This window comes from Thunnus albacares, chromosome 2 (genome assembly GCF_914725855.1).
Source record: "Thunnus albacares chromosome 2, fThuAlb1.1, whole genome shotgun sequence".
NCBI lineage: Eukaryota > Metazoa > Chordata > Actinopteri > Scombriformes > Scombridae > Thunnus > Thunnus albacares.
The window spans coordinates 3503627-3531045 of NC_058107.1; the positions used below are offsets into that span (position 1 = coordinate 3503627).

The 27419-nt window shown below is 38.6% G+C and overlaps 3 protein-coding genes across 3 annotated transcripts; all 3 read left to right on the forward strand.

Annotated features, from left to right (window-relative positions):
- Positions 1-4341: 4341 nt before the first annotated feature.
- LOC122971113 (heavy metal-binding protein HIP-like) lies at positions 4342-7960 on the forward strand. Its single transcript, XM_044337618.1, has 9 exons — positions 4342-4662; positions 4746-4787; positions 4945-5007; positions 5186-5227; positions 5313-5375; positions 5681-5743; positions 5842-5904; positions 6085-6213; positions 6760-7960. The coding sequence occupies exons 1-9, from the start codon at positions 4416-4418 to the stop codon at positions 7041-7043; spliced, it is 996 nt and encodes a 331-aa protein (XP_044193553.1). The 5' UTR covers positions 4342-4415; the 3' UTR covers positions 7044-7960.
- Positions 7961-8579: 619 nt separating this feature from the next.
- dhfr (dihydrofolate reductase) lies at positions 8580-14300 on the forward strand. The gene is made up of 6 exons (XM_044363294.1): positions 8580-8756; positions 9427-9476; positions 10543-10648; positions 13183-13306; positions 13495-13610; positions 14050-14300. Exons 1-6 carry the CDS (start codon positions 8665-8667, stop codon positions 14129-14131), a joined length of 570 nt encoding a protein of 189 aa, XP_044219229.1. The 5' UTR covers positions 8580-8664; the 3' UTR covers positions 14132-14300.
- Positions 14301-23707: 9407 nt separating this feature from the next.
- Positions 23708-25827, forward strand: ankrd34bb (ankyrin repeat domain 34Bb). Its single transcript, XM_044337470.1, has 2 exons — positions 23708-24011; positions 24118-25827. Exons 1-2 carry the CDS (start codon positions 23809-23811, stop codon positions 25616-25618), a joined length of 1704 nt encoding a protein of 567 aa, XP_044193405.1. The 5' UTR covers positions 23708-23808; the 3' UTR covers positions 25619-25827.
- The last annotated feature ends 1592 nt before the right edge of the window (positions 25828-27419 follow it).

Sequence of the window (27419 nt, forward strand, 5' to 3'; positions counted from 1 at the left end):
ATCTTGCATTTGCTATGCTGAATTTAGAATTGGCAGCAGGACTGTAGCTGCCATCGAGAACACTGAAGTTCTGAATTTGCAGGTTTTAGCAATTTGGGGTGAGTTAACATTTTACAGTTAAAACCTCTGTGGGTATTTTATAAGCTGATTCCAGTTTTTTAGACTCACCCAATTTAAATTTGACTATTTGTAGAACAAATAAATCACTATTTTCCCACCAGCGCAGCCCTGGATCTCACTGTTTAATTCACCTAATCCTGACCTGCAAACAGAAGCTTAATTAAAGCTGCAAGCAGCGTTGAACGGGCCCTCGCGCCTCCGCTCATGTCAGACCGCGGCGCAATCGAAGGTCTTCTGTCACAGGCATGTAGATGTGTTCAGACCCGGGCTGTTTTCAGACAGTGCAAGAAGATAAACATCACTTCCTTTGCCCACTATTTTGCCTGCTGCTGGGGCTGTTTTGCTGAATTTTAGTAGGGGGCGCTAGTCAGCCAGTTTGCATCACTGATGGAATATTGTCATGTACACGTGTTCAGGCTGGGAGTCTTATCAAACATGTGAAGTTTGGTGCAGACTGGAGCATGTACAATAAATTTATAGCAACTTCCTCTGTCATGGCGAAGCATCAAATCTCAATGGAATGAGGATGAGAATTTTCTGCAGGGTGAGACATGTCTGTCTTCTCACACCTGTGTCATCAAAATGATGCAAGTTTTGGGCCCATTCACTTGAATTTCAATTAGTAAATTGAAAACTCTTGATGAGTTTGTGTGTAAAACAAATTAACTTCCTAATTTTCATCAAGTCTATTTTTAGAAAAGGAAAGACTTTTAACCCAAATGACCTGGTGAAAGTTTGATTGACATGTGTACTGTCAGGTGTGTCGAGACAATAAGTAACTGCAGCTGGACACATGGAGAGTGTGAGTGAACCCACACCTTTTAGTACATTTACTGCTTCCACATAGTTTTAGATACAGACTTCATTTGAACTTTGAACGAGTCACAAGACTTTGACCTACAAATCGTGAATTTACATGTTTTTTCTATCTTTTACTGTTTTTGAGATATCAGAGTGTGAGTTTTAAAGTCTTTTCTTGCTCCTCCTGTGATTTTATAATGAGTGTGTATTGTGGAATGTTTCACGGCACTGAGGGAGTCCCATAACGAGGAGCAGTTGGAGAGGAGTACACTTCTGGTGAAATATCCTCATAAATCCCATTACTTTGGCCAAATCTTATATTTAAAATGATATTTTAATAGGAAATTTTGTGGCAAATCCATTGATACAGGTTTGAAAGTGGTCACCGAGTGGTGAGTCACAGTGAGACAAAACCAGCTGCTACAGTCTTATCTTAAAAGAAACTAAACTGCAAAAATATGTATAAATGCTTGGACTCCATTTGCTGTATTTCAGAACATGTTTTGGTTGAAATAACTTATTGGATGTATTAATTGTTCTAAAATTGAGATGCCACTGAATAAAAACTCAACTTTGTAGGATTCTTTAATATACATTTTTCCAACCAAAAAAGAACAAAATGAATTGTGATTATTTGCCACTGGATGTTTTTCTGATATATACAGTACTTTTCTGCTACTTCTACTTCTAGTCAGAACATCTTCAAGGTTTAAAACAGTAAGAAACATCCACTGAGCTGCGATGTGTCATTTTCAGTTTTTTCCAAACATGCTTGTCAGGAACGGGAAAATAGTCTCCCAAGTACTTCAATATTTACACAGAGATTTTTTGCTGGCGTCTCACCTATTTCAACCTTTTAACAGCTTGTGAAAACATCATGGTAATAGAGTTGTTGTGTGCTGTTAGTACCTGTATTAAAGGATCTGTAAGTCCTTTTATATAGGGTTTCAAATATGTGCTTTGACTTTTGTTTGTTAGGATGTCCTTTAGTTTACATTTGGATAATGTGCCAGAACAGTAATTTATCTATATACGGCTGTAAGTTTCTTACCAGTTTTCCTGCTTTGAATGTGTTCACGTCTCTCCATAACCTGACAACAAGGCTGCTTCTATGTGTTTCTCTTTCCTCCTTAAACTTTTTTTTTCAGTCTTGAATCAGTTGTGTCTTTTTTACTTTCTCCTTGTTTTTCTTTCAACACTTTTACATTCTGCAATTCTTCCTCACTTCTGTCTCTCCTGATTCCTTTCCTCACTCTGGAAATGTAAAAAACTGAGGAACAGCAAGAGCAAGATAGAGAAGGCAGGTAAGCTGCTCATATCATTGTTAAAGAGTAACTTCGAGTAACTGCGAGTAAACCGTCTCGCAGCAGATCCATGTTCTGTACAAAAAGGAAAAATATATCTAGGAATACTATTAACTAGTGCTATAAAAGAGGCAAAATGTACTTTATTCATGAACTGTTTGTTGAGGTAAGTTTGCCTCAATGTGCATCTTCCTACATTCACACAGACCGACCGAAGGTGGCGTTCTCACTTGGTCTTACTGACGCAGGACATGTTGGACCCTTCAGTACTGACAGTACATTTAAATTCAGTAAAGTCTTCTTTAACTTTGGTCAGGCCTACAGTCTAACTACAGCTACTCACCTCTTTCTCCTACACACACAAATTAACTATTATTATATAATGAACTCATTATAATTGTCTTGTTAGATGTTTTTAATATGTATTCATTGTTACAGCTTTCACTCCATCTTCTGTAATTGCTTTCTCCTCACTATGGCTCCAGCTGCACACTTGGTTGTCTGAGGAGGAGAAATTTCTGTTTATATTGGCTTCACTCATTTTGAGCCAGGTCATTGGTACTTTGCCAACATTGAGACATGTGTGATATTGTGCTGTGCAAATACATTTCACTCAGTGACTGATAAGGTTCTGGTGGTGAAGTGAGCTTCTCTTTCATGCAGTTTTGTAAAAACCTTTTCAAAGCCTTTGCAGTTTCAAAAAAACAAGAAAATGATATGTTCTGAAAAGGCTTTGATAACTTTTTGGTCTGTTTTGAGGTGATCAGTTATATCACTCTCTATGAACATTATCTCAACCTATACAGACTATACAGGCACTGGGTAATGTGATGTTACTAAGCAACAATTCCTTCAGATTAGAGAAACCTACAGTAGCCTGACCAAAGCATTGAGAAGCAACAGCCTACTGAACTTAAGGAAGATGCAGGTATCTTCACAGCCCCAGTCAGAGGAGCCTACTACTTTGTCTGCATGGGAAAGACGGACAATGACTTGGATTGGTGCTAATCTCTATCGCAATGGCAAAAGAGTGATATGGAGTTCTAATTACAATGATGAACATGGCTATATAAGTGTTACTAATGCATTGGTTTTACAGCTGGAAAAGGGGGATGTGGTCTACATGGTTTTACCTGCAGACCATGGTATATGGGACGATACCTGGGACGATGATCGTACTATCTTCAGTGGATTTCTGCTTTTTCCTCTGTGAGACTCAGACATGAGAATGTCTTCACCCCAAAAAATGTTTTGCATAGTTTATAAAAAAGTCATACAATATATATATATGGGAAAACCAACCCATACACACAAAAAGATCAGAGACTGAAATCCCACTTATCAGCTGTTTAGTTCTGATGAGGATCTGATGATCATTCGACATCTTAAAACAGTCAGGTGTCTATATGAACACTTAAAGAGGTTTTCCTCGCTGTATGCATTCCTCCTGTTCATACTGGATATTAAAAGATCCTTCAAATGTGCTTTCACTGTAAGTGATGGGGGCCAAAAGTCATTTTGTGCAAAAATGCATTTAAAAGTTGATGTGAAGCTTATATGAGGCTTCAGCAGTCTGAGTTAGTCATATCAAGTGAATATCTGACACATTTACAGTCTTTTTAGCATCAAATTCCCTCTTTGTGTTTCCTCAGACAGTGTGTCCCTGATGAGCTGCGGTGGAAGTATAGTAACAAAAAGAGGGACTTTGGCACTAAAAAGACTGTAATATTGAAAGAGATCTGCTTGATTTGACTTATTTTGACAGCAGCTTCATTTTCGCTTCAGATACACTTTTAAATATATTTCTGTACAGAAGGAGGCTTGAGGATTTGGCCCCTATTACTTACATTATAAGTGTATTTTGAAGTGATCTTCTAATGGTCAGTATGAACAGGAACATTTTAATGTACATAAGGGCACCTGACTGTTGTTTTAAGAGAGACTTGAAAGATTGTGAACCTGTCCTTTAATGTCGTTATATTGAAGGAAAGAACATCATTCTAACTTGTTGTTTGCTTTAAACTCAGTTCACTGTTCAAGGATCTTTGGTGTTATATTTATATTTGTTATCAGACACCTGTTTCATTCTCATACAGCAGTTCTTTGACCTGTTTTACGTGTATATAAAGACAGGAACTGAGCGAGACGTGTCAGACTGCATCTTGCTGTCTAAAGAGGTGATATTTCACAATGAGGCGTCCTGCAGCTTTTCTGGCGTTGCTGCTCTGTCTGTACTGGACGAGGGCTCAGGGTGAGAGTGGAGGGCTGACAGAGAATGATGTCACTCAGAGAGATGATCAGAATGAGATCCTGAGTGTTAAAGCAACCAGCGATCAGACTAACATCTCCCCTGATATCTGGGCTGAGCTGAAGGCGCTGAGAGAAATGGTGATCCAACACAGTCTGGAGCTGAGGAAGCTGGAGCAAGAGAATACAGGTTCATTCACATAGTGATAAACACGTTGATGCAATGTTCACATATTCATCACTTTCAGGACTAATTTACTGCTTTTATTCCAGCCATACAGGCCAGACTGACAGCCAGTGAAAACAAGAATGCAGGTAGATATTTACATGATATATAATTCATTCATGTTTGTGATGTTTTTCCTGTCAAGCACAAGAGTTAAATGTAACAATATCTTTAAGATGTTTACTGAGATTAATATCTAAGATTCAAAATGAACCTTTTGGTAAAAAACTTTAAATGTATTCACAGTTTTGGAGGCCAGAATAAACACCAGTGACAACAAAGTGGAGGAGCTCGAGAGAGAGAACACAGGTAGAAAATATGACTGAATTAAAAAAAATGACATTTTAAGTTAGAAGACATGTTGTTGTTTTAAAGTCTATCAGATGTGAAGTCCATTTAGCAGGAACAAGTTTAACTTGTTGTTTAACTTATTGATGAGATTTTACATGTGGATGTTAATCTTAATTTATTTCCTCCTCTAATGCAGATCTTCTAGCCAGAGTAACAGCAACAGAAAATAAGAGCACAGGTAGGTTTAAATAGTGATCAAAGAAAAATGTGAAACTGCAGATCATAGTCCTACTTTACAATAAGAGTTTTAAATGTTTTCACAGTTTTGGAGACCAGATTGAACGCCAGTGAAAATTTGGTCAAGGAGCTCCAGAGAGAGAACAGCGGTGAGCTTAAAAAAATCAAAGTGTGAAAATGAATTTGAGTATATTATGTTAGCAATGAGAAAATATAAAGTAAGTTTCATTAATAATGTTTTGGTGGGAAAACTTTAAACATCACAGAGCACAGATAAGCTACAAAAATCCATAAAAAGCAAAAATAGCATTGTATATTTGAAATATAAATATATTTAGTGAGATCCTAATAAAAGGTTCATAATTAAACTCTTTGTGAAAAATGTTACAGTTTTGGAGGCCACAATAAACAGCAGTGAAAACCTTTTATGATAGTAACAAGAATGTGTTCACAGTTTTGGAGGCCAGATTGAACACTGCTGAAAACATGTTGGAGGAGCTCAAGAGGAAGAACACTGGTAAGCTGCCAGTTTATTAGATATACACATACAGGCATTTCAACTTCCAGTAATGTAGTTGACCTCCTTTACAATAAAAATGATGAATGTGTTCACAGTGCTGGAGGCCAGAATGAGCTCCAATGAAAACGAGGTGGAGGAGCTCAAGAGAGAGAATGCAGGTGAGCTGTTTACATCGTTATTAAAAAGTCAAAATGTCGTATTATGGAGAATGGCAGCGGTAAATCGAGGGTCATCCTCTGTGCAGCAGGTTATTAAATGAGGCAGAGGTGACATTTTGCAGCTGTTACTGATGTGAGAGGAAAATATTCTCTCTATGTGTGTCTTCCACATTCACACAGAACAACCGAAGGTGGCGTTTTCTGTCGGCCTTACTGACACAGGATATGTTGGACCCTTCAGTACTGACATGACACTTAAGTTCAGTAGAATTCTTACCAACGTCGGCCAGGCTTATGACCCAACTACAGGTACCTACACCTCTCTCACCTACTTTTTAAATTTTTTTTATTTGAATTATTACACACTCTTATAGATTTATGATCTAACTTATCTTTTTGTTTTTAAATTGCCTTTTCATACATAACTTTTATTGATCCTTAGTTGTCCAAGTGTGGAATATCTCTCTTTAAATTGCCTGTCTCGCCAGTTTTTTTTCTTTGTATTTCTTGTCTTCTTAGCAGGCTAGTTCTGGGTTGGAAGCTCTTATGAAGCTCTTTCAGATAAAGTATACTATCCTGGGATATACATGATGCCATTTCTCTTTTACATAGTTTGCACATGTTTTAATGTATTATGTAGCTATTTTTATTCTATTTGGCAGGTTTTTTACTCTAATGGGTTCTTTCTGTGAAAGCTTTGATAGTTCTCACTTGTATTTGGTTTGGTTTGTGTTTTCACTGAATTGACTCCTTGATCAGATTTCTAACAGTCTAACATACACGTACTTGGCAACAACAAACACTTATAAAGCCTGATAAAATCAATTAATGGACTGAATTCCTCCTTTGTTGCAGGTTTCTTTACAGCCCCAGTCAGAGGAACCTACTACTTCAGATTCAATGGGTTTGAAACACGGCCTTTAGCCTTAATAGGTATTAAACTGTATCACAATAACAATATAATTCATATAGCTCATGATGCAAATGATAACATTGCTTTTGTCAATGTGTCTAATGGATTTGTTCTTCAACTGGAAAAGGGAGATGTGATCTATCTGGTTCTCTGGTCAGGCTACGGTGTTTATGATGATCCCTTTAATTATACCACTTTTAGTGGATTCTTACTTTTTGCTATGTGAGATCTGCTGTAAAAACAACCACAGTTGATTGTATGAAGTCTCAAAATAACACTATTAAAAATATGAAATCTGTTGTATTTTTGTCTGGTTACATGAGCAACATATAGGATGAAAAGGTTCTCTACTAACAATATCAAACAACCTCTTCACAGTTTAAGTTACATTCTAGTGTTTTATAATAATGATACTAAACCAAACTCATCCTACAAACCTCGCCTGAAATGCACCCAAACCCAAACAGATCACACCCTCTGCTTATTTATTTTTTATTTCTTTTAATATTTTTCTTTCTTCTTCACATGCTGTCCCCTGTTACCTATCTGTGTCCTTTTATGTTTAGTAAACCAGAAGAAATATCATCTCCTGTTGCCTTTGTATTTGTTAGTATGTCCATATTGTCTATATATGTATGTACTTATCAGTGAATAAAAGAAAAACATTCTAGTGTTAATGAACATGAAGAGGATGTTATATGTAATTCAAATAATTTCACAAAGCATTTTGAAGACTCCTGTAGTAGTGACTCCATACACAACTGTTTCATGAAGGGAGAACACAGCAACCCTTTTGTGAAAAACATTACAGTTTTGGAGACCAGAATAAACACAAATAAACAAGTGAAAATGTGGTTGTGGAGCTCAAGATAGACATCATGGGTAAGCTACAAAACTATAATTAAAAAATAAAAATTGCATATAATGTTAGAAAACATGTTTTTGCAAAATGTGATGTGCAAAAGTACTTGGAAAGGAGTCAAAACATTTAACAAAAATGTAACATCTTGGGTTGTTAATCAACTATTCTATGGTGGGACAACCGTACTTCAGCTTGGATTTGTGCTTATCTTAATCACAATGACAAGAGAGTGATGCATAGTTCAGACTGCAGTGATAACATTGGCCATATCTCTATGTCTAATGCTTTAATTCTTCAATCTTAAACTGCGATCATACCACCTTTGATGGTTTTCTGCTTTTCCCTCTCTGTGAGTGCAGCTGTGAAGTACCCACAGTTAATATTACACAGTTTCAACATTACTTAAAACATATAAACATTTATAAAAACCCAAATAACTTGTCTGTGTGTTTTCTTTCTGGCGCTCAGGCCCTAATAAAGAAAGAAACAAACAAACATGAAATACAAAACTCACCCTTTGGGCTCGGGCCCTAAATATGCAAAGCCTGTAGTGAGAATTGTGAAAAGATGAGAGGCCACTGAAAATCTACAGTCCTGCCTGGACTGCACTGACTGGGACGTTTTGGGACATCAGCTGATCAGGATGAGTATGCAGATGCAGTATTGCATCCCCACAAGGACCCAGGTCAAGTACAACAACAAGCCATGGTTTACTGCAGAACTCAGCCAGGACTTCATTCGACCTATGACCTGAGTTTCTCTCAAAAATCCTAACTATGACCAGAGGAGAATGTATACTGTGATTTTTAGTAGTTAGGGTTAGGGTTTTCTCCTTTAGAAATAAATCGACATTGAAGGAGTTATTTAACCGCCACTAGATGGCAGTAACGTAACGACGTGACACCTGAAGAAGAAGAAGAGGCTGGCGGGAAGGTGCCAGGACATCAAACACAACAGAAGTCTAGAGGATTGTTCAATTGTCGCAATGTCCCGCATCCTGAACGGTATCGTGGCAGTGTGTCCTGACCTGGGCATCGGCAAGAGTGGAAACCTGCCCTGGCATCCAGTCAGACTCAGGTAAGTCCTGTTTACAGACGGTTTGATTCATTGAGTTCATGTGGAAACTATAAAAAGCATGAATGCGAGGTTCAGCAGCGGAGCACAGTGTTATAGTATATAAGTATAGTACCAGAAGTATATAAGTATAGTACCAGAGGCTCAAAATGATCGTACCCGAGTTATAACGAAGGGAACAAATAGGCATAAGTGTGTAATTTCAGAAAACACGTGCTGCGTTCCACTTTGAAGATTCGTGGTCACAAATGCGACTCAAAAAACATTTCGAATTTACTAATGTAAAATATCTTATCAAAGGAGACATATCGGAGAAAAATCAGGCATGTTCGAAACTATTTAGACTGTGTGATGTTTACTACATGTTTCTCAAGACATCTAGGCTACTGTCCAATTGCATCTTTCCTCTGCACTGTAAGATTTTAATTTCCCACTGCACTGGAAGGCAGCATTAGTATTAGTACAGGTTGCCCTGCACAAATAGAAATAGTCACAAAATGGTCAAATTATCGAACATAACGGGACTTTTGGCGTTATTGACCGTACATCGTCCAGAGGGCAAATTATTACACAAATACGGTATTTATCGTACATTTGGCAACGCTGGTGGAGCACTGCTAATCTATCAGTTTTGTCTTCAATTGATGTAAGTTAATATGTTCTTCTTTTATAGTAACGAATTCAAACATTTCCGAAAGATGACAGCGACGTCATCTGTGGAAGGTAACGTATGTCTGTTAAAGTCAAACAGTCAAAGTTTGATTTGTCTCTCACAGATGAACATGTTTGGTAACGTTATTATATTCCAATGGTTGTACTAAGAACATGATACCATGAAGTGAGCTGAGAAATAAGAATATGCACTATAATGGAAAAGTTGTAGACCATGACGTCAGCAGGAATAAGCAAGTGTCATCAGTACAAAGCAGATAGAAGTTACAGCAAGGGACGTGTGGTTATAAAAGGTTAACTATTGCCATGACAACAAAAGTTGTAAGAAACTGACTTTGGACTTATGAAAAGTGTGACTGAAGAAAAACATCCCACCATTTGCAACAGTGGAGTTTGTATTTGTCCACATTCAAAATTCAATTATTAAATTGACTATGTTTGTTTTTATATGAGAATATCATTCAAATTAAATTTGGAATTTTATTAAATTCAGCTTTGTATGTCAAACAAAAACCTTTTAGTACAGCATGAAACAAAAAGCTTTAGCGTAACAAAAAGCTTGAAGAATCAGTTCCACTGACTGGATGAATACTTGTCACTATTTTACAGTGTGTCTCCTTCACTTTTGGAGCTACTGGGCAGGATGGATCAGAAAATGTTTTACCTCGCATATCAGCTTCTATATTAGCGAGAGAGTACTACATAAGTAAGAACATAGTATACATGCTGTTTGAAAGATGACTCTAGTATTGTATTTTTGGTCATTCAGTCCTCTTCCATTTCTTGTAAGTGGAGATAACTGAGGTTTTACATTTGTTGTCAGAGTTGAGGTTTATTCAGCATTAACTGGATCATGAGTTTAGTTTTGAGGCGCTGATAATGAAACGTTGATATTCACTCACACATTTTTCAGATCAGATTCAGGCTCAAACATGTTGGGATGAATTTAAGAAATTAATATTTGGAGTAAAGAAGAAAACACTGTTTGTTTACATTTACAGGAAAAGATTCCAACTGTCTCAATATTTAAAGTTCAGACTTCCATATCCTTAGTATGTTCATGGTTGTATGTCAGCTGGTGTGTGTTAGGTGTTGATCTGCTCTTACTGTCCTACAGGAAAGCAGAATGTGGTCATCATGGGCAGGAAGACGTGGTTTTCCATCCCAGAGAAGAACAGACCTTTGAATAACAGGATCAACATCGTCCTCAGCAGGGAGCTCAAGTATGTCACCAACCAGTTAATGCCAGTGTTTCCCATACATAAGTTCTACTTGTGTGGCCCGCCCAGGTAGATGAAATCTGAATACAGTTGTTTGGTTTTTTTTTCAATGGAGATGCACAATTGTCATTTCATAATGCATATAGTCCAGCGGACCCAGTATAAATATCACAACACTGTAGCCTCAGTTTGTGCCTCTGATGATAGACAACAAAAGCTACAGCTACATACTGACACTCCGTCACAGACACACACACACCTCTCGTAGCAGAGCCGCTAGCTCAACGACAATGCAGCTACCAAACTTTTACAAAGGATAGAATGTGCTTCTAGTGACTGTCAAAGCTCCAGCAGATCAAATACTCTGCAAAAGAGTATTTCCTGCTGGTCATCAAATCTACTGTAGCTGACTAATTCACAGCTTCACCACTTTCTTTTTTTTGTCATTCTCTGACACCCAAGACATTTCAACTTCAAGTGCTGAGTGTAGAGGTTAATCCTGTGTTCATTTTTAAAAGTTGTTAACTGTAATTCATTAGTTACATTCTTAGTCGATAGCATTCACATCTGATAAGAAACGGAGCATGCAAGAGATGTAGTAAAAAGAATAGAGCGCTGTAGATAATGTAGCTGAATGAGACACTTTCACCCCAGCATCCTCTGATGATACTTACAAACAGGCTGTTTTATTGGTGGACAATCAAATGCATGTCTACTGTTTTGGCATCATGTTGATCATCACCGTTACCATTGGTAACTGATGAGGCATTGAAAGAGACTGCTCCCATCCCTTATGTTAGAAATGGTATAGACCAAAAAGTCTCTCTGCATCTTTGAATAGATCTTTTCAAAAAGATTGCAAGAATTTAGGCATGAACATACAGTACATGGTATTTTTGACATTTTAAAGCTGCACTAATGGATATTTTTATAATAATGTGTGTAATGTGTCACTCATAGTGACAAACCCGTAGAGGATTATCTTTTTTAGCTTTTTAGCTCCTTTCAGCTCATTGTCATGGTTATTTGGCTCATAAATATACAGTTTCGGTTCAGTGCACTCATCACCAATGACTTTTCAGTAAGAAAGCTCTAATAAACCTACTATACACTACCTGCTCAGCACCAAATAGCAGACACACACAGTCAGAGACTAACAGGTGCACCTAGTGGAGCATTTAGCAGCTAAAGAGCCAGATATTTTTCTCAGAAGTTGTTGGAGACACAAAAAAAAAGTTGTTGTTTTTTTTAAAAAGGTGGAAGGGTACCAATATTTTCAGCCGAGAGAGATAGAGAGATATATAGATGATACCTGTGTTTGTCAGTCTCTCTTTAATCTGCTGAAACATTTCAAGGAGCACAATTTCAATGAGGCTACATAACCTCCAGGTGAGTCGGCTACACTAGTGCTACATTTAGACTTCATTGTTTACATTGTTGACAACTCCACAATCAAACATTTGATTTAAACAGCAAATAGAGGTAATTGTGGATTTGAAATGATCTCAACATCTGTTGAGTCAATCACATTTCTATAAAACCATGGAGTGCTATACCTCCATTTGTTGGGAAGGAGGACTTTCCAGTCAACTTAATCTTACAAGTGAGCAGAAATATCTGAAAGCATGACAGCTGAAATACAAAAATACCTGCGTTTTGCCGAATAGGGAAGCTTCAAAAAAGTTCACATTGTGTTGCTTTGAACTTACATTTATGTGTTAATGTAAGCTGTGGTTGCTCTGTGAGAGGGCTGGACACCCACACGGCAGACATCAAAGCTACTATAAGTCTTCAAATCTTAATAATGGAGCAAAAATTTCCAAAATGACCACCAGCACACTTATTAGAGACCCGAGATTCAGCGATTAAGACCATAATGACTGGTTTGAAAAATGTATTGACTTAGTATTTCATGAGAGAAATCAACGCTTTTTGAATGGGAGTCTATTGGAGTCAGCACCTAGCAACTGTCAGTGGTATTGCACTATAAGGTACTTCCACATTGGCTTCAATATGAAGCCTTGGTTGTTGCCGTTTGGCGTAAACAGGCCGACTCCATTCGGACGATCCATCAATCCCTTACACTCAGCACTTAGTCCTCTTCCCCCCTTTATATTCAAAGTATTTGTGTGGTGTCGTTCCCTCCTTTTCCTTTATTATTTTGGTATATTTCGTCATGAAATAAAGGGACAGGTTGACACATGCACTGTACTGCACTGAAAAGCCCACTGAGATAGTCTGTGTGCATACTAACTTCCACACCAGGTGCTCAAGCTGTAAAGACTGATAATTACACCTTGAGGTGGACGGGCAGTCCACGCCTTTACTTGAAGAGTTTACCAACTTTTATGTAAACAGTGTCACGGCTCTTGTCAATCAGATGTAATTGTCTTTTTAATTACATCTGATTGACTGCCCCTCCATTCAGATGATGTGTGAATGCAGCCTAAAATGTTGTGATAAAGCAAGATGTTGGTTTGTATCAGTGTTACACTGTTGTAGGAAACAGCTGATGTTGAGTGTTGGTTGTTTTCCAGAGAGCCCCCTGCAGGAGCCCACCACCTGGCTGCAGATTTCAGCTCAGCTCTCAGGCTGCTTGACACTGAGCTAGCGGACCGGGCTGACCAGGTCTGGGTTATAGGAGGCAGCTCTCTATACAAGGTACAACATAGAACACAAGTCTTGATGTATTGAGATTGACAATGGCAAATACTAACCAATAATATTCAATTTTCCTGTGAGACTGGTTGCAACTGTCAGTAATGGGTCATGAGCTGAAATAACATACTTTTGCATTCACTCACCGTTCTTCTTTTTGTAATTATGTTTGGTTCCTGTGGGCTACCCAGGAGTTGATGGAGAGCCCGGGGACTAGGAGACTCTTCGTCACACAAATCCTGAAGCAGTTTGAGTGTGACACATTCCTCCCTGAAATCAGCCTGGACAAATATCGTCTACTGCCAGAGTAAGACCAGCATGCATATTCTACTCATTGTTGTGCTCCTTATAAAGGATAATCAGGTTTATTATAACTTCAATCTTTTGTAGTTTTGGCCATCATTTCAGTTATGGTAATATTGTACCTACCAAGTAAACTGCTGAGATCTGGGAACACAGATTACATATATGATATGATATATCAGATATCAGTTTGGGTCGTAACTTTATTGTTTGCATTTGTTTTCTTTCCAAACAAGGGGAAAATAAGACCCAAGTTTTAATGAAGTAGAAGCCTTAAATCTGATTTACTTCATCATAAAGCCTCATTTTCCCTGCAGCTTTTTTGAATGCAAATACAAACATATTTAAAATTCACCAAATTTCTTTTTCAATAACATCCCTCAAGGTGTGAGACTGCCCTTAAAACCTTTTAACATTAACAAGATGGCTGGTTTCTCCTACAGGTTCCCAGGAGTGCCACAGGAACTGCAGGAGGAGAACGGTATCCAGTACAGATTCCAAGTCTACGAGAGCATCGAGCAATGATGTGAAGTAGAAAATGAAATCTTTGTGATTGTGTAAATGGGCACCAGAACAATGTAAATACAGGACTTGAAGTGATTTTTTTAAAAAACTAACTTGTACAGTGTGAAGGTGTAATAACAAGTTGTATTTTTTCTCCAGAGTTGAAATAAACACTGATTTCAGACATAAAGATGCCTACAGTATATGGGTGTCCCAGAATACAAATACGTTATTCGACAAAGCACAAATAGTGGGTTTCTTACGAATATTTGTTTCATACAAATATTTTTTAAATTATTTGTTTTCGGGAAGAAAAAAAAAGTCAAATACTAGCATGCAGGTCGGTTACATCTCTCTCAGTGTCTCTGCTCTGCTCCGCTGTTACGTCTATCAGCAGGTCTCCACGAGGGGAGTCACATCCACCTGCTGCATGACGCACATCCTGATATGAACATCACTCCTGGAGCTACTGACACTTTCTAAAATTTAAAAGCGTAATGAAAACAAAACGGTAATTTTAGCCCCCTTCCCACTTTTATTCGAATACAAATACAAATAATTTTGCTGCCTCAACAAATACAGATACAAATACAAATACTGGGCCCTCTGCAAATCCCTACTACAGTAGCAGTAATTATTTTCACTGTAATCATTCCTCCTGATTGTACTGACTATTAAAAGATCCCCTTCAAATATGCTTTCAGTCTAAGTGCTGGGGCAAAAATCAAAAAGCATTTAAAAGTTGATGTGAAGCTTATATGAGGCCTCAGCAGTCTGAGTTAGTCACATCAAGTGGATATCTGCCACATTTACAGTCTTTTTAGCATCAAATTTCCTCTTTGTGTTTCCTTGGACAATATAAACAAGTGAGACTGGTGCGAGAGTGGATTTTGCTGTTTAACCCTGTTTTGTGGAGTTTCAGTCAGCACCATCAGACCTGCAGCAAACACCGTCACTACTGCAGCTACAGTAGCTGGAAAGGTCATCCCCCATCTGTGGTTAAGTGTCAGTTTTAGCAATAATTATGTTGTTATTGGTTAACTGATCCATCCATCCATTTCCTGCCACTTATCTGGGTCCAGGTCACACTAATTGATAAATTGTATTACTAAGAATTATTATATACGTCTGGAAATTACTGCCAGAAATATGATAAAAAATGTTGTCAGGTGTATTGTCCCTACTGGTTTTCTGTCATTCTTTGAGCGGTCTGACCATGACACAGGTATTGAATTACATTCTAAATGGTATTAAAAATGTTTTTAAAAAGTCAAATTTAATTTGGTAAACACTGCAGAAACGCTGTCAGTACATCTGCCAGTTATTTGTAATGGATAAACTTCAGTACAGTTTCAACTGATGCCTATATCCAGCAGACAACATTAAGAAAGCCTTCAAAATGCAGTTCCAAGACTTTGAACTTGGTGTCAGACATTGATGTTTAGATTCCCCCACCCCAACTAAACATGAACTAAAGATGGCAATGGGCCTTCTGTTTAATGTGGACCAAAGGAACAGAACTGTGGGACTGAAACCCAGACTAAAGACATTTTAGGGATTAGCAGTCTGACTAAGTTTCTCAGCTCATCTACTGCATTCTATCAAGTTGCAAGAGATCCTAAAACCAGAACAAACCTTAGAATATATTCCAAATCCAGTAAAGCCATGATTTATACCAGTAAACATATGTAACATCTCCTGCATGTTACATTAAACACATAATTTGAGCTATGTCTAATAAAAAAATCTCGTAATATATCATTTAATTTGGTCGGTAATTTTATCTTTATTTCTTGGTTGTAAAGTGTACATATTTGTGTTCTTGTAATATTTTTACGTTATTTTTCTGTTATTTTATATTTCATATTTAATACTAGGCTACACAGTATCCAAGGTAACGATGCAGCTGTAAAGCCCATCACTGGGAGAACAAGTCAGACTGGGCTTGCATCCCCCAAGTGAGTGTGTGACTGTAAAATGAAAACCTGTAAATATTAATGTAAAGCCAATTTGAGAGAGACTATATTACTAACTGTAACTATATTGACATCCAAAGTGATGATTAATGTGTACTGATCCATCTATATCAGTAGTGTCTCTGTGTAACGTGATCCTGCTCAAGGTTAGACTGTTGGCCCTATAATATGTCAGTTAATGGTTATTGAGCTTGGCTACAGAAATGATTCATTAGTATTATAAGTTTCCTTTAATTATGATTTTATTTTTTTACTGAATAGTTTTACTGAGACCAGACTTGTATCTCCCACATCCTGAAGTGTTTCTAAGCAATCAACCACTCATTGAATCGACATCAGAGCTGTCAGTGTCTCTGCATTAGAGTCACCTAGCTAACTGTCAGCCGTTAGTCTACCATCAAAACACAACGCAGAGCCTGTTGGCTGTTACTATCAGCGATATAAAAGAGATTCAACGGGGGTGTTATAAATTGTGTAGTAGATAGTCAGAGAAGATTGACCCCCATTACACATAAATATTTCTGCATGGAGATTGAGGTGCCCAAGATTATCTACACAATCTTTGTATGCATTTAGTCAATAAAGTCATTTAAATAGTGTCTGAAAGCCTCTCCTATAAGACTACACATCCATAGTACATGAAGGGATATTTGAAATATCTGCAGTTTTTTTCAACACTTTATTCCTATATTGAATTTAGGAGAATCGTTCTGCTACAAAAAGGTTGAATATGTCAAAATATTGTCAGACTTGTAGTTGCTTAACAAATCCTCAATTAGACACCTGGCTCAGATGACCCAAGAGATGTTTGTTGTGGAAATAGTTATTATTGTCAGTATGGAAAAGGCACAGTTTTCAAAGATGTTCTTTACAAGAAAGTCCCCCAATTAACTTAATAAATGACCTATGATACCAACCATGTTATGGACTTGAATGCTCCTGCAGTTGCTTTTCAATGGGTTGATATACCGTCCATGGGTTAGACTAAAAGAAGACCACTATGCAAGTCACACTGGATACTGGTGGCTCCACATTGAAAACTACAGGCGTCAAGGCCACAGGTTTGGCCTATTACAGTGGTGATATTTATCTACACCATGTCATTTAAACCCATTATACTACATATACTTAAAACAAAGAGGTAGACTCTTATCCTCACAACATCTAAAAACATTTGTTGGCAGTCTTTTGCTCTCAACAATTGAAAGCACTTGCTTTTCTTTAAAGACTCACAGGAGCTAAATATGTCACTAAGTGCAAATTTGTTTGAAAAGAAGCAGCACTCAATGACACTATCAACAGAAATGTTAAGCACCTTCAAGCAGCAATTGTTAAAAAATGTTGAGGTCTTGTCTTGTTAATGAGACTGATGTTAAAACACTTCTTATTTGAATGAATATGGCTCTTACATTATACCTGTAAAAAAACAAACTAATCTGACACACCTGGGGCTGGTATGTACATTATGGCACTTGAAGGCAATAGAGCACATACAGAATGTGTGATGAGAAAGTCAGCAAGAGTCCACAGCTAATTGTTGCCCCCATGGCCCTCTAGTGGGTTCATCTTTCCCTGCACTTCCTGCAGAGACTGGCCAGGTGTGTGAAGGTATGAAAGTTGGCTGCTGTCACTTCCCATGTGAACAATCAAGTGCAACACCAAGAATGTCTTTGAGGCAAAGCTGTGGAGAGAGAGCATCTTTGATACATATGATATGGCATTGCCAAGTTATGAGGACATTTGGGGTAAGAGTTCAAAATATATTATATTCAATATTAAATGTGAATGTATTACTGTGTTTGTTGGCCATTAAAGTGGATGGCATGAATCTGCATTAACACAATGCCTGATAGCATTGGCATTCCTTTCTGTGAAAAGGATCATTCTCATGAATTGTAAAGTAAAGAAATCAAATTGTTTTTGTTTGAGTTACTGGCTGAAGGATTTTATAGAACTCATAATGATGTTTACATAGATAATGGCTTACATGGACCATGGACACTTATAAAGGACTATATAAATAAGAGACATTTAGTTAAGAAGTGATTTGCACTGGTAGAAGATACAAAGCCAGTACAATGAATAGGAACCCATAGACGTCCTGTCAAGAAGGATTTGTGATGCAATATATTATAATATAATATTATAAGCAAATATACAGAATTTACATCTTTTTGTCTGTAACCTGTGACATACTGTTCTTGTGTTGTGTATTTATGTTGTCTGTGTTTGGTCTTATGTTTTTTTCATAAAATGTAAAGAAAAAAAAGAAAGATTGCCTTTGAGGAGACATGAAGTGTGAAAGAATGATTCATCACACTGAGACAACATGGACTTACAGAGTAGTTGGAGAGAGATGGGGGAGATGGGGGTTCTCGCCCCGCTTTCCAATGTGGCTATTTGAAAAAGGTATGAACACTTTTGCCTTCAGATGTGGTCAGACGACGTGTCCTATGACCTCTAGTTTGTTTAAAGCATACTGATGCCTTAACCGTAGAGCTGAGTGCATCATATAATGCATCAAGTTCAACCCCTTCTCTGGAATTTCATAGGAGCATAGAAATGAGGGAAATCGCTCACTGAAGCAGATGAATCAGGTTGAGGGAAAGAATAGTTCACCAGAACAGTACATTTCATCATAATGACTCTTATTACACAGACAGACATCATCAGGTTTAGATATTCACAGAATAGACAAAGACCTCAGGGTGGACATGTCTTTTAAAAGCTTGTTCTGCGTTACCAGATTTACAAGCTAGAAAATCTAACATCTTATTTTGTCAGCCTTTCTCCATCGATTGCTGAATATGGTAATACGTCCATGAAGCAAGTGAAGCACTCTGTTGTGCAATCTTCACCAAAATAAATCCGTCTGCAGCCTTGAACTTTCCGGTGACGTCGGCAGCACTATTGTCATTCCACACATCGACAGTCTGAATACCTGAAGGTGAAAAGAAATCAGTCTTACCTCCGCAAATGCTTTACCAAAGACCACTGTCTGTACTGTGGCTCCTCACAATAGGATGAGCTGTCATTGGCTGTGTGCTTTCTGCTGCTTGACTGCCATAGGCTGGCCTTTCACTTTCATCTGACGTATATTAGTCTTCACTCCCTCCTTTCATCAGTCACTCCCCTGCATGGATGTCTGCTCTCCCTACTGGTTTCTCCTGAGTCCGTATGCTGAGAGTGACCTATCAAGTGAAGGAGCCCTGCAGTTTGAACATCTTTCACAGTCAAGAATGAAATGCGTTAAGGTAGGTTTGCAAACAGACTAATTAATGTGTAGTGTATAGTTGAGTATTACTTCCTTGTGTTTTGAAAAAAGCCAGTCATAGTTTGTTATCGCATTGTTTGTGCCATAACTTTTCTTTAAGTGGGGATATTACAATCTGTTATTTCTTATATCCTCAGCATAGTCTATCATATTTACAGTGGTTATGCTATGAAACATTACCAATGTGGATGTCTTACTGTGTTCTTTAGTGTAAACATGTAAGAGTCAGCATCCTATATAAATGATAAAGACACATATATGACATAATCATGGTCTTAAGAGCACATTCAGAATATGTTTATGGTCTCAAAGACAAGCAGCAAAAGATTTTGATTAATAGTCCTTGGAGAATTATTTCTGTGCTGTTAAGAAAAACATTTTCATCCCTATTGAATCATATTTGAACTGTGCTTCTGTGATGAATTGATACAGTGGGAGGAGAACATATTCCAGTCCTCCCTCTGACTAAATAGATTTCTTGTGTTAGACATTATAGCCTTCCACATGAGTACATCTGTAAGTAGCTCTTAACACACTCATGAATATATGCACATACATGTAAAGCAACAGTATTTGACAAAGACTGTCATAATCTGAATTACAACTTTAGAGCATGGAATGGAGAAAAAAATGCCTGGCTTTTACATGCCAAGTGATAAAATGTTAAGGAATGACATTTTCTCTGCTGCCTCTATCATTAGCTATTCTGTCTGTGCTGGTGCTGGTTGAAGGCCAGGTCTGACCCCTCAAAGAGGCACAGACGGGGGTTTGAATGTCACTCTGCAGAAAAAGGCTGCTAACTGAGGTTAAAACCTTCTGCTTGTCACACATACATTATAGCCCAAATGAACAGTTACAGCATTGTACAAACGAATAAAGGGGTACTCCAGTTTTTCAGCATTGTGCTTCCATAAAGTTGGGGACTCACAAGACCATGATTTTAATAAGAATGGTCAAAATCTGTGACTTTTAGTCCCTCATGTGGGTCAAGCTCCAATCCAGTTTGTAATGCAGGTTTTGTTTTATACTGTAAATCTTCAAGTCCTAGTCATGGGAAGTAGCTAAGTACATTTACTCAAGTACTGTATTTTCATTGAAACTGGACCAATCAATGTGAAAGGTGGTATTCACATGACAAACCCCTCATTTTACATTTGTTCATTGGGCAGACACTTCTATCCGAAGCGACATGCAAAAGCAGGAAAAACCAAGCCACAGTAGATCAAGAGGAAGCCTCAGCGCTCAGTTCTAAATTCCACCTCACATCAGTGTCACAAGATTGCAGGTGACCAGAAAACGAGAAAGGAGAAGGAGGGAGGGGGAGAAAAATGTAGTTTGTTTGAACATTATTTTTGAAAATGGCTTGGAAGTAAAATAGCTGGACTTACGAAAATATTTGGTTGATATTTGAATTCTTCTAATTATAGCTTCAGCACAAGTTATGGCTTGTGTGGTGGCCTAATGTTGGGATTAGACTACACAATATTTGGAGAGATATTGCAGGCTACACGTTGGACCCCAAACAATCATAGCTTACTGTCTTTCTCTCCTTGTGTGACAACAACAAATGTTTCTGTATGCAATCAGGGTTTTCTGAGGGAAAGTGAAGCTGGAAGTATCTATGGTTGTAGGATGGTGAAGATGAGCTCTTTTTCCTTCCCAGAAGGTAGAAAGAGGGTGAATGTGTGTGTGTGTAGCAGACGTGTGCAGAAGTCACACATGTGACATTATTATCATGTTCATTTGGTAAAATGCTCCTGACCCAAAATGAAATGAGACATCATTCCTCTTTCTCTTCTCCATGTTAACAGTTGAAGAGCACTCTGTGCTGTTATTGGCAAACGTCATGAAACATGTTGTGGAAATTGTCAAAATTGGCGAGAGAAGGCCAAGAAATTCTGACACAACTAGTCTTTTTCTTGTAGTTATCCTGTAGTCTGAGCTCCTGCAGCCCCACAGCCCCCTGTAATGCACCCACACTTAGCATCAAACAGATGTGAGGGGATGAGACAGCTATTTGATGGAATAAGTAGGTCTCTCATTGGGCAAGGATGCAGTCAAATAATGAACTGAAATAAAGGTACAGTATGTGTCGCAGTACTGAACACTGAAAAGTATATTACAACACTGTCAGTTCTTTATATAATTTGTCCTCAACTGTATTTACGTACATGCTTTACACCCCACTGACACACGCACAGACACACATACCTACGCAGTTAAAATAAGTCATCAGTCACAGTTTCAGAAACACAAGGCCACACACACAATAGGCTGCAGAAGTGAATACAGGCAGTCCAGGAGAGGATGACTAACCGATTATGTCCTTTATGTTTGAAGCTGGAAGGAGGAAGGAGCAAAAGCTGTGTCCTCTAAATGTCTGATTTCCATTGATTCACATCCTCTCTACAAACAACACAACAGCAGATGGAGTGTTTGGGTTTTTTAAATGGTGGTATTGTGTAACATTATTTACTGTGAATCCCATTTGCAGAGGCAACTATATTAAGGAGTCTTTTGAAGTTGAAGCACTAAGTAAATGTATACACATGTATGTGTCAGCCTCAGACGTCGGACAATAAATATGAGAATTCAAGGCAACATAAGGCTTCTTCCAGAGTTACAAAGATGCCAGATAGGTGCTGCTGCATCAGTCATAAGCACTCAAAATTATGTAGCATCCAAAGAGAAATGTCATGACAACATATGCCAAACAGAACTGCGATTGAAAAGTTGAACAGTTGTCACAAGTGGCCTCTCAAGTGGCCTCTCACCAACACTGACACTTATCAGAATATTGGTTTCAAGGACCATTAGTGTTTTTCTATGATTTTACTCTTTTATGAGAAATTGTGTATATTTTACATTACTGCTGACCATTCCTCAAAGCATGTCATAGATTTTGAGATCTCTTAAAATGCATTTCTCCTTCCTGCCAGGCAGATAATAGTTTGCATTATTTCAATGTGCTATGAACTGTCCCAACAACAAATCTATGCAATGAGTGAGCTCACAACATACACCTGTTGTTAAGTTTGTGTTGTTTTTCCATTAACAGGACTTACTGACCTGTAGCTGAACCTCTAGCCATTGTCCTGGGTTCTGCTTTTGTTTCCACTGTCCTCCACCCTCTTTGTAGAAAAGTTCCAGGATTTTAAGGATGGTTTGATGACTATGAAAATGATGTGAATCATATGCTGTGACTTTCACAGTCACCAGATCTCAACCCAATTGAACACATAATTTTCATACTCATTAAACCATTCAGTGATCCCTCGTGGGGCATTGTCATCCTGGAAGAGACCACTCCCATCAGGATAGAAATGTTTCATCATAGGATAAAGGTGATGACTCAGAACAACTTCGTATTGATTTACAGTGACCCTTCCCTCTAAGGGGACGAGTGGACCCAAATCATGCCAGCAAAATGTCCCCCAAAGCATAACAGAGCCACCAGATCCCCTCCCTGTAGGGGTCAAGCATTCAGACCTTTACCAATTTTTCCTTTAATTTGTTACCCGTCTGTATCTGTTTATAGAGATTAGCCGAAATGTCGTCTGGATTGTCTCAAGTTGCTCATCAGACTGCAATCAACGACCGGTGCACAGAAGAGGAAGTTTTGGCCTGGATATCTGTTATCTGTTATCAGGATATCTAGTGGCTACACAGGAACCCCCAAAATATTGGCCATTGCCCCCAGAGGTTAAATTGTCATCAGCAAGATAGCCAGTGGGTTCCAAGATTGCCTTTTCTCTACAAATTCTCAAAGATTCAGGCTATGGGAAACTCAAGTTTATGGGTTGTTAAGTCTTGGTAATGGAAAAACACCACACTTGTAATCTTGTGTACGCCATGCTAATGCTTATTAGTTAGCAATTCAACATCTCCGAATGCTTCACGCTTTATTATTATTTTATGTTTATTATTATTTTATATATATATATATATATGTGTGTGTGTGTGTGTGTGTGTGTGTGTGTGTGTGTGTGTGTGTATATATATATATATATATATATGTGTGTGTGTGTATATATATATATATATATATATATATATATATATATATATATATATATATATATATATATATATATATGTAGTACCAGTCAAAATTTTGGACCTTCCCATTCCCTTGAATGAGAAAGTGTGTCCACACCTTTGACTGGTACTGTAAATTTGGGTTTGGAGGACTCAGTAATCAGAGACCAAAAATGATGTGTGTCAAACAAACGGAGTTTGCAGTTTATCTGAAGTTCTGTGACGTACAAATGGTTGAGAACCCTCACTTTGTAGCTGCAATGGCTGCCCAGTAGATGGACTACACCTGAGAACTTAGTGTTCCTCTTTCTTTATTGCAGGCACTGGGCTGTATGCACCTTTGAACAAACAAGTGATTATCCTTCATCAAAGACACTTAAAGTGAATTAGAAGTAGCCAAGATCGTTACAATGGATGAGTCAACAGAGGTGCGAACAGATGGCAATTCTCTGCTGAAGGCTGTCTATTTGAGTCGTCTGCGTCTGACTCGGCTGCTGCTAGAGGGAGGGGCCTACATAAATGAGAGTAATGAACATGGGGAGACACCACTAATGGTGGCCTGCAAGACACACCATACAGATTCACAGAGCGTACCTAAACACAAGATGATTCGGTATGTACTATCAAAATACATGAATGCTATTGATTATTGAATGCATGAATTTATGTAAAGGGCTACTAGCTTCCACTTAAGCAATTTCCATCTTTACTTGCAATAGGTATCTTCTGGAAAATGGTGCTGATCCAAACATCCAAGACAAGACAGGGAAAACTGCTCTGATGCATGCATGCCTAGAACAGACTGGAGCTGAAATCCTGTCACTCCTGCTGAGTAGTGGCGCAGATCCAACTCTGGAGGATCATGTCGGCTTATCAGCACTGGTTTACGCAGTCAATTCAGGCAACAGGGATGTCCTCAGGGTCCTCCTGGATGCCTGTAAAGCGAAGGGTAAGGAGGTTATCATCATCACCACCAACAAACTGCCATCCGGCCACCAGATGACGAAGCAGTACCTCAATGTCCCTCCACCTCCTGATCTTGAAGAACGTTTGCATTACACCCCAACATCTTGTTGCATGTCTCCATATGAAATCCAGCTACGAACTCCTCCACAGGGGTCTTCAGCAAGTGCTTCTCCCCAACCTGGTAGTCCTCTTCTTGGCCTCAGGAATCCCCAGTGTTTAGGCTCAGGACCCGGCCTAGTCACATCTCGACCAGGTTCTCCAATTCAACACCCTAGTCCTTTACGTGTTCCTAGTGTGGATAAGCGACTTAATCTCCAGAGGCTACACTCGGAGCAATGGTCCAAAAGTCCTTCCCTGCTGCTCCAGCAGAACCAGGCCTCCTCTCTGACAGAGGAGCTGGTGGAAATCACGCCTGAGGAGGAGCTGTCCTTCAGAGTCAATGGTCTTGCCTTCCATGGAAGATCTCCAGCTGTTTCACGCCACCACAGCATTGATGTCAAAGATGCAACAGGGCTCCTGAAAGCACTTGAGAACCTGTCAGGTAATGAAAATAGGGGTGGAGGTGGAAGAAGAGGCTTTGGTAGAAAGATGTCATATGACAGTGCAGCAAGTTCACTGCATTCGGCTTCACACCCAAACTTGCATCAAGATGACAATCTTTGCTTTCCCCATGAATCCAGTCCTGCAGATGAAGATTCATCAGACTGTCTTAGACAATTAAATGTTTCCAGTCTGCAAAATGTGGTCCGTCGGCGGGACATTGGTTTTGACCACTACAGTTCAGACTCTCAGTTACCACAGTTTGGTAGCCGCAACAACAGCTCCAAGAATGGTGGTGGAGCTGGAGCAGGACCAGAAAGGCACAAACTACTCAACAGCAGATCCTCCACTCTTTCAGGCTCTAGAGAGTCCCTGGAGAGCTCTGTTCAGAGACGAGGTGCTGTCGGGCTGGAAAGAAGAGGCTCAGGGGCCCTTCTTCTGGATCATATTGCCCACACTCGGCCTGGATATCTCCCTCCTCTGAATCCCCATGCTCCTATACCAGATATTGGTGTCAGCTCTAGTGCTTCCTACCCTTTGAGTGGAAGTAGCAAAACACTGAATGGTGTTCTTACAGGGTCAAAGCCTATTCTACCATGTGCACCTATTTTCCCAAGGGACTTGAAAGCCAAGAAGATGCTGTGGAGACGCCACTCAATGCAGAGTGAGCAGATAAAACAGCTGGTCAACTTTGAAGAAATGTTTGGCCACTAGAATAAAATATTGCATGTATCAGGAGAAAATGCATGTGCCCTGTACCTACAATACAGATGTACTATGTGCGCTTTCAAGACCACATATAGCTTAGCCATTCTGAGTCTGCTTTGGTGTATCTAGACTTATCATGACAGGATTTCTTATTACTATACCACCTAGAGCGATAGTATGAGCTCAATATAATGAAACATGGAAACAACAGGAACATGTCACTCAGTGCATTAGTGTGGCCCATTGATGTTTTTTTTTATCATTTTGTTAGCAGATCAGTTCATTGTTGGTTTGACTCTGCACATGAGATTTTTTGACAAAAAGAAAAATGTAATAATAATCGCCAGCCTTATCCTTTAAGTACGGTGGCCCTGAGAGCTCAATGTACTGCAACTTAAGAAAACACATACAAATAGTCAAAACACAAGCAAATTAAGAAAACATCCTCATAAATGTGATAACACATGTGCAGTATTTAGAAAACAAACTGCAAATTCAGATAACACAACACATTATAGACAACACAACAGAAACGTGAAACTTAAAAGTGATGTAAATGTCTGGACATGCGATCACAATATTAAAATAAACCAAAAAAACCCCACTTACATTTTAGATAATTTTCCAATACCACTGACGAATAGCCAACTTCACTGATGTCATGAGTCACAAACTGTGGCCACTTAATTTGATGTTTTCTCTATTTGCATGTGTTTTCTTAAGTTTCAGTGTGTTGAGCTCTCACTGTATTTAAGTGTGAAACTTTGCATTATAATTACCTGAGAAAATAAAAATTGCAGCACTTTTTCCGAACAGCTACACGGTTTGACAGAACAATACTCAATGCAAGGACTGACTTGTTCCTGAAGTTTTCAACGACCTCTTGTTTCTTTCCTCAGCAGATGTAGCAGGTCAGTCGCCATGGAGATTGGTTAGTTGTTATCACATGGGGGTGACTTTACATGGGGGTCATGTGATGTCATGCAAAGATTGTGGTAAGTGTGACTTAATTGTGAGTTGAAGACTCTGGCTAGGTGTTCTGATAGTCCAGCCACATAAAGGAGTCCCATTGAGATGCTTCCGGTAGTTTCCCCTTGAACTACCCTTCCTCTGCCCTCCTCTTCACTAATAATGCAGATATGCTCTGTGTGGGATCTTATATGTTGCAAATAGATCAACATATAAGATCTTATATGTTGCAAATAGTGAGTAGAGTTAGTTATTGATTAATATTATTGGTCTCCCATGTACGACCACCTGTTATCACATGACCAAAATTCCATACTTAAGTCACAGGACCTTAAGTATGGAAGCTTTTCAAAGACAGCTAAACCATTTTCATGGCAATTGAACAACTCCAACCGGTGAGGAAGGACACAAGATGTGCATGAAACTTGAAGCTAGTAAGAATTTTCTTTTTTTGCCAAACTGCTCTTTCCGAGTTCAAAAATAAACATTCAAGCCCAAGTTAGATAGTTCTCAGAAAATATTTGATGAATCTATATCTTGAGGCATACCATCCATTTTACAGCAGCATTAAGAGTTTCATGCTGAATACATGGATTTCATGATTCAGAATTCATTCAACAGTCTTGTGTGTCTCTGTGCTCTCTGAAAATGAAGAAACAAGACCTTTGCTTTTCAAAGCCAGTGTGAAATTACAGAGCTTCATCTTTGAGAATGATCTTGGATCAAAGAAAGTACAATGCACAATAAAATACAGCTCAAGATACATCCACTTTCAATCTACTGGTAAAAAAGTCATTTAAAACTTGAAAAGTAGTTTTGTGTGAATTATATTTGAGCA

Coding starts and splice junctions, on each gene's coding strand:
- LOC122971113 (XM_044337618.1), top strand. CDS start 4,416: ATGAGGCGTCCTGCAGCTTTTCTGGCGTTGCTGCTCTGTCTGTACTGG. Junction 5,008..5,185: donor GCTCGAGAGAGAGAACACAG/GTAGAAAATATG, acceptor CCTCTAATGCAG/ATCTTCTAGCCAGAGTAACA. Junction 6,214..6,759: donor GGCTTATGACCCAACTACAG/GTACCTACACCT, acceptor CCTTTGTTGCAG/GTTTCTTTACAGCCCCAGTC.
- dhfr (XM_044363294.1), top strand. CDS start 8,665: ATGTCCCGCATCCTGAACGGTATCGTGGCAGTGTGTCCTGACCTGGGC. Junction 8,757..9,426: donor TGGCATCCAGTCAGACTCAG/GTAAGTCCTGTT, acceptor CTTCTTTTATAG/TAACGAATTCAAACATTTCC. Junction 9,477..10,542: donor AGCGACGTCATCTGTGGAAG/GTAACGTATGTC, acceptor ACTGTCCTACAG/GAAAGCAGAATGTGGTCATC.
- ankrd34bb (XM_044337470.1), top strand. CDS start 23,809: ATGGATGAGTCAACAGAGGTGCGAACAGATGGCAATTCTCTGCTGAAG. Junction 24,012..24,117: donor CCTAAACACAAGATGATTCG/GTATGTACTATC, acceptor TACTTGCAATAG/GTATCTTCTGGAAAATGGTG.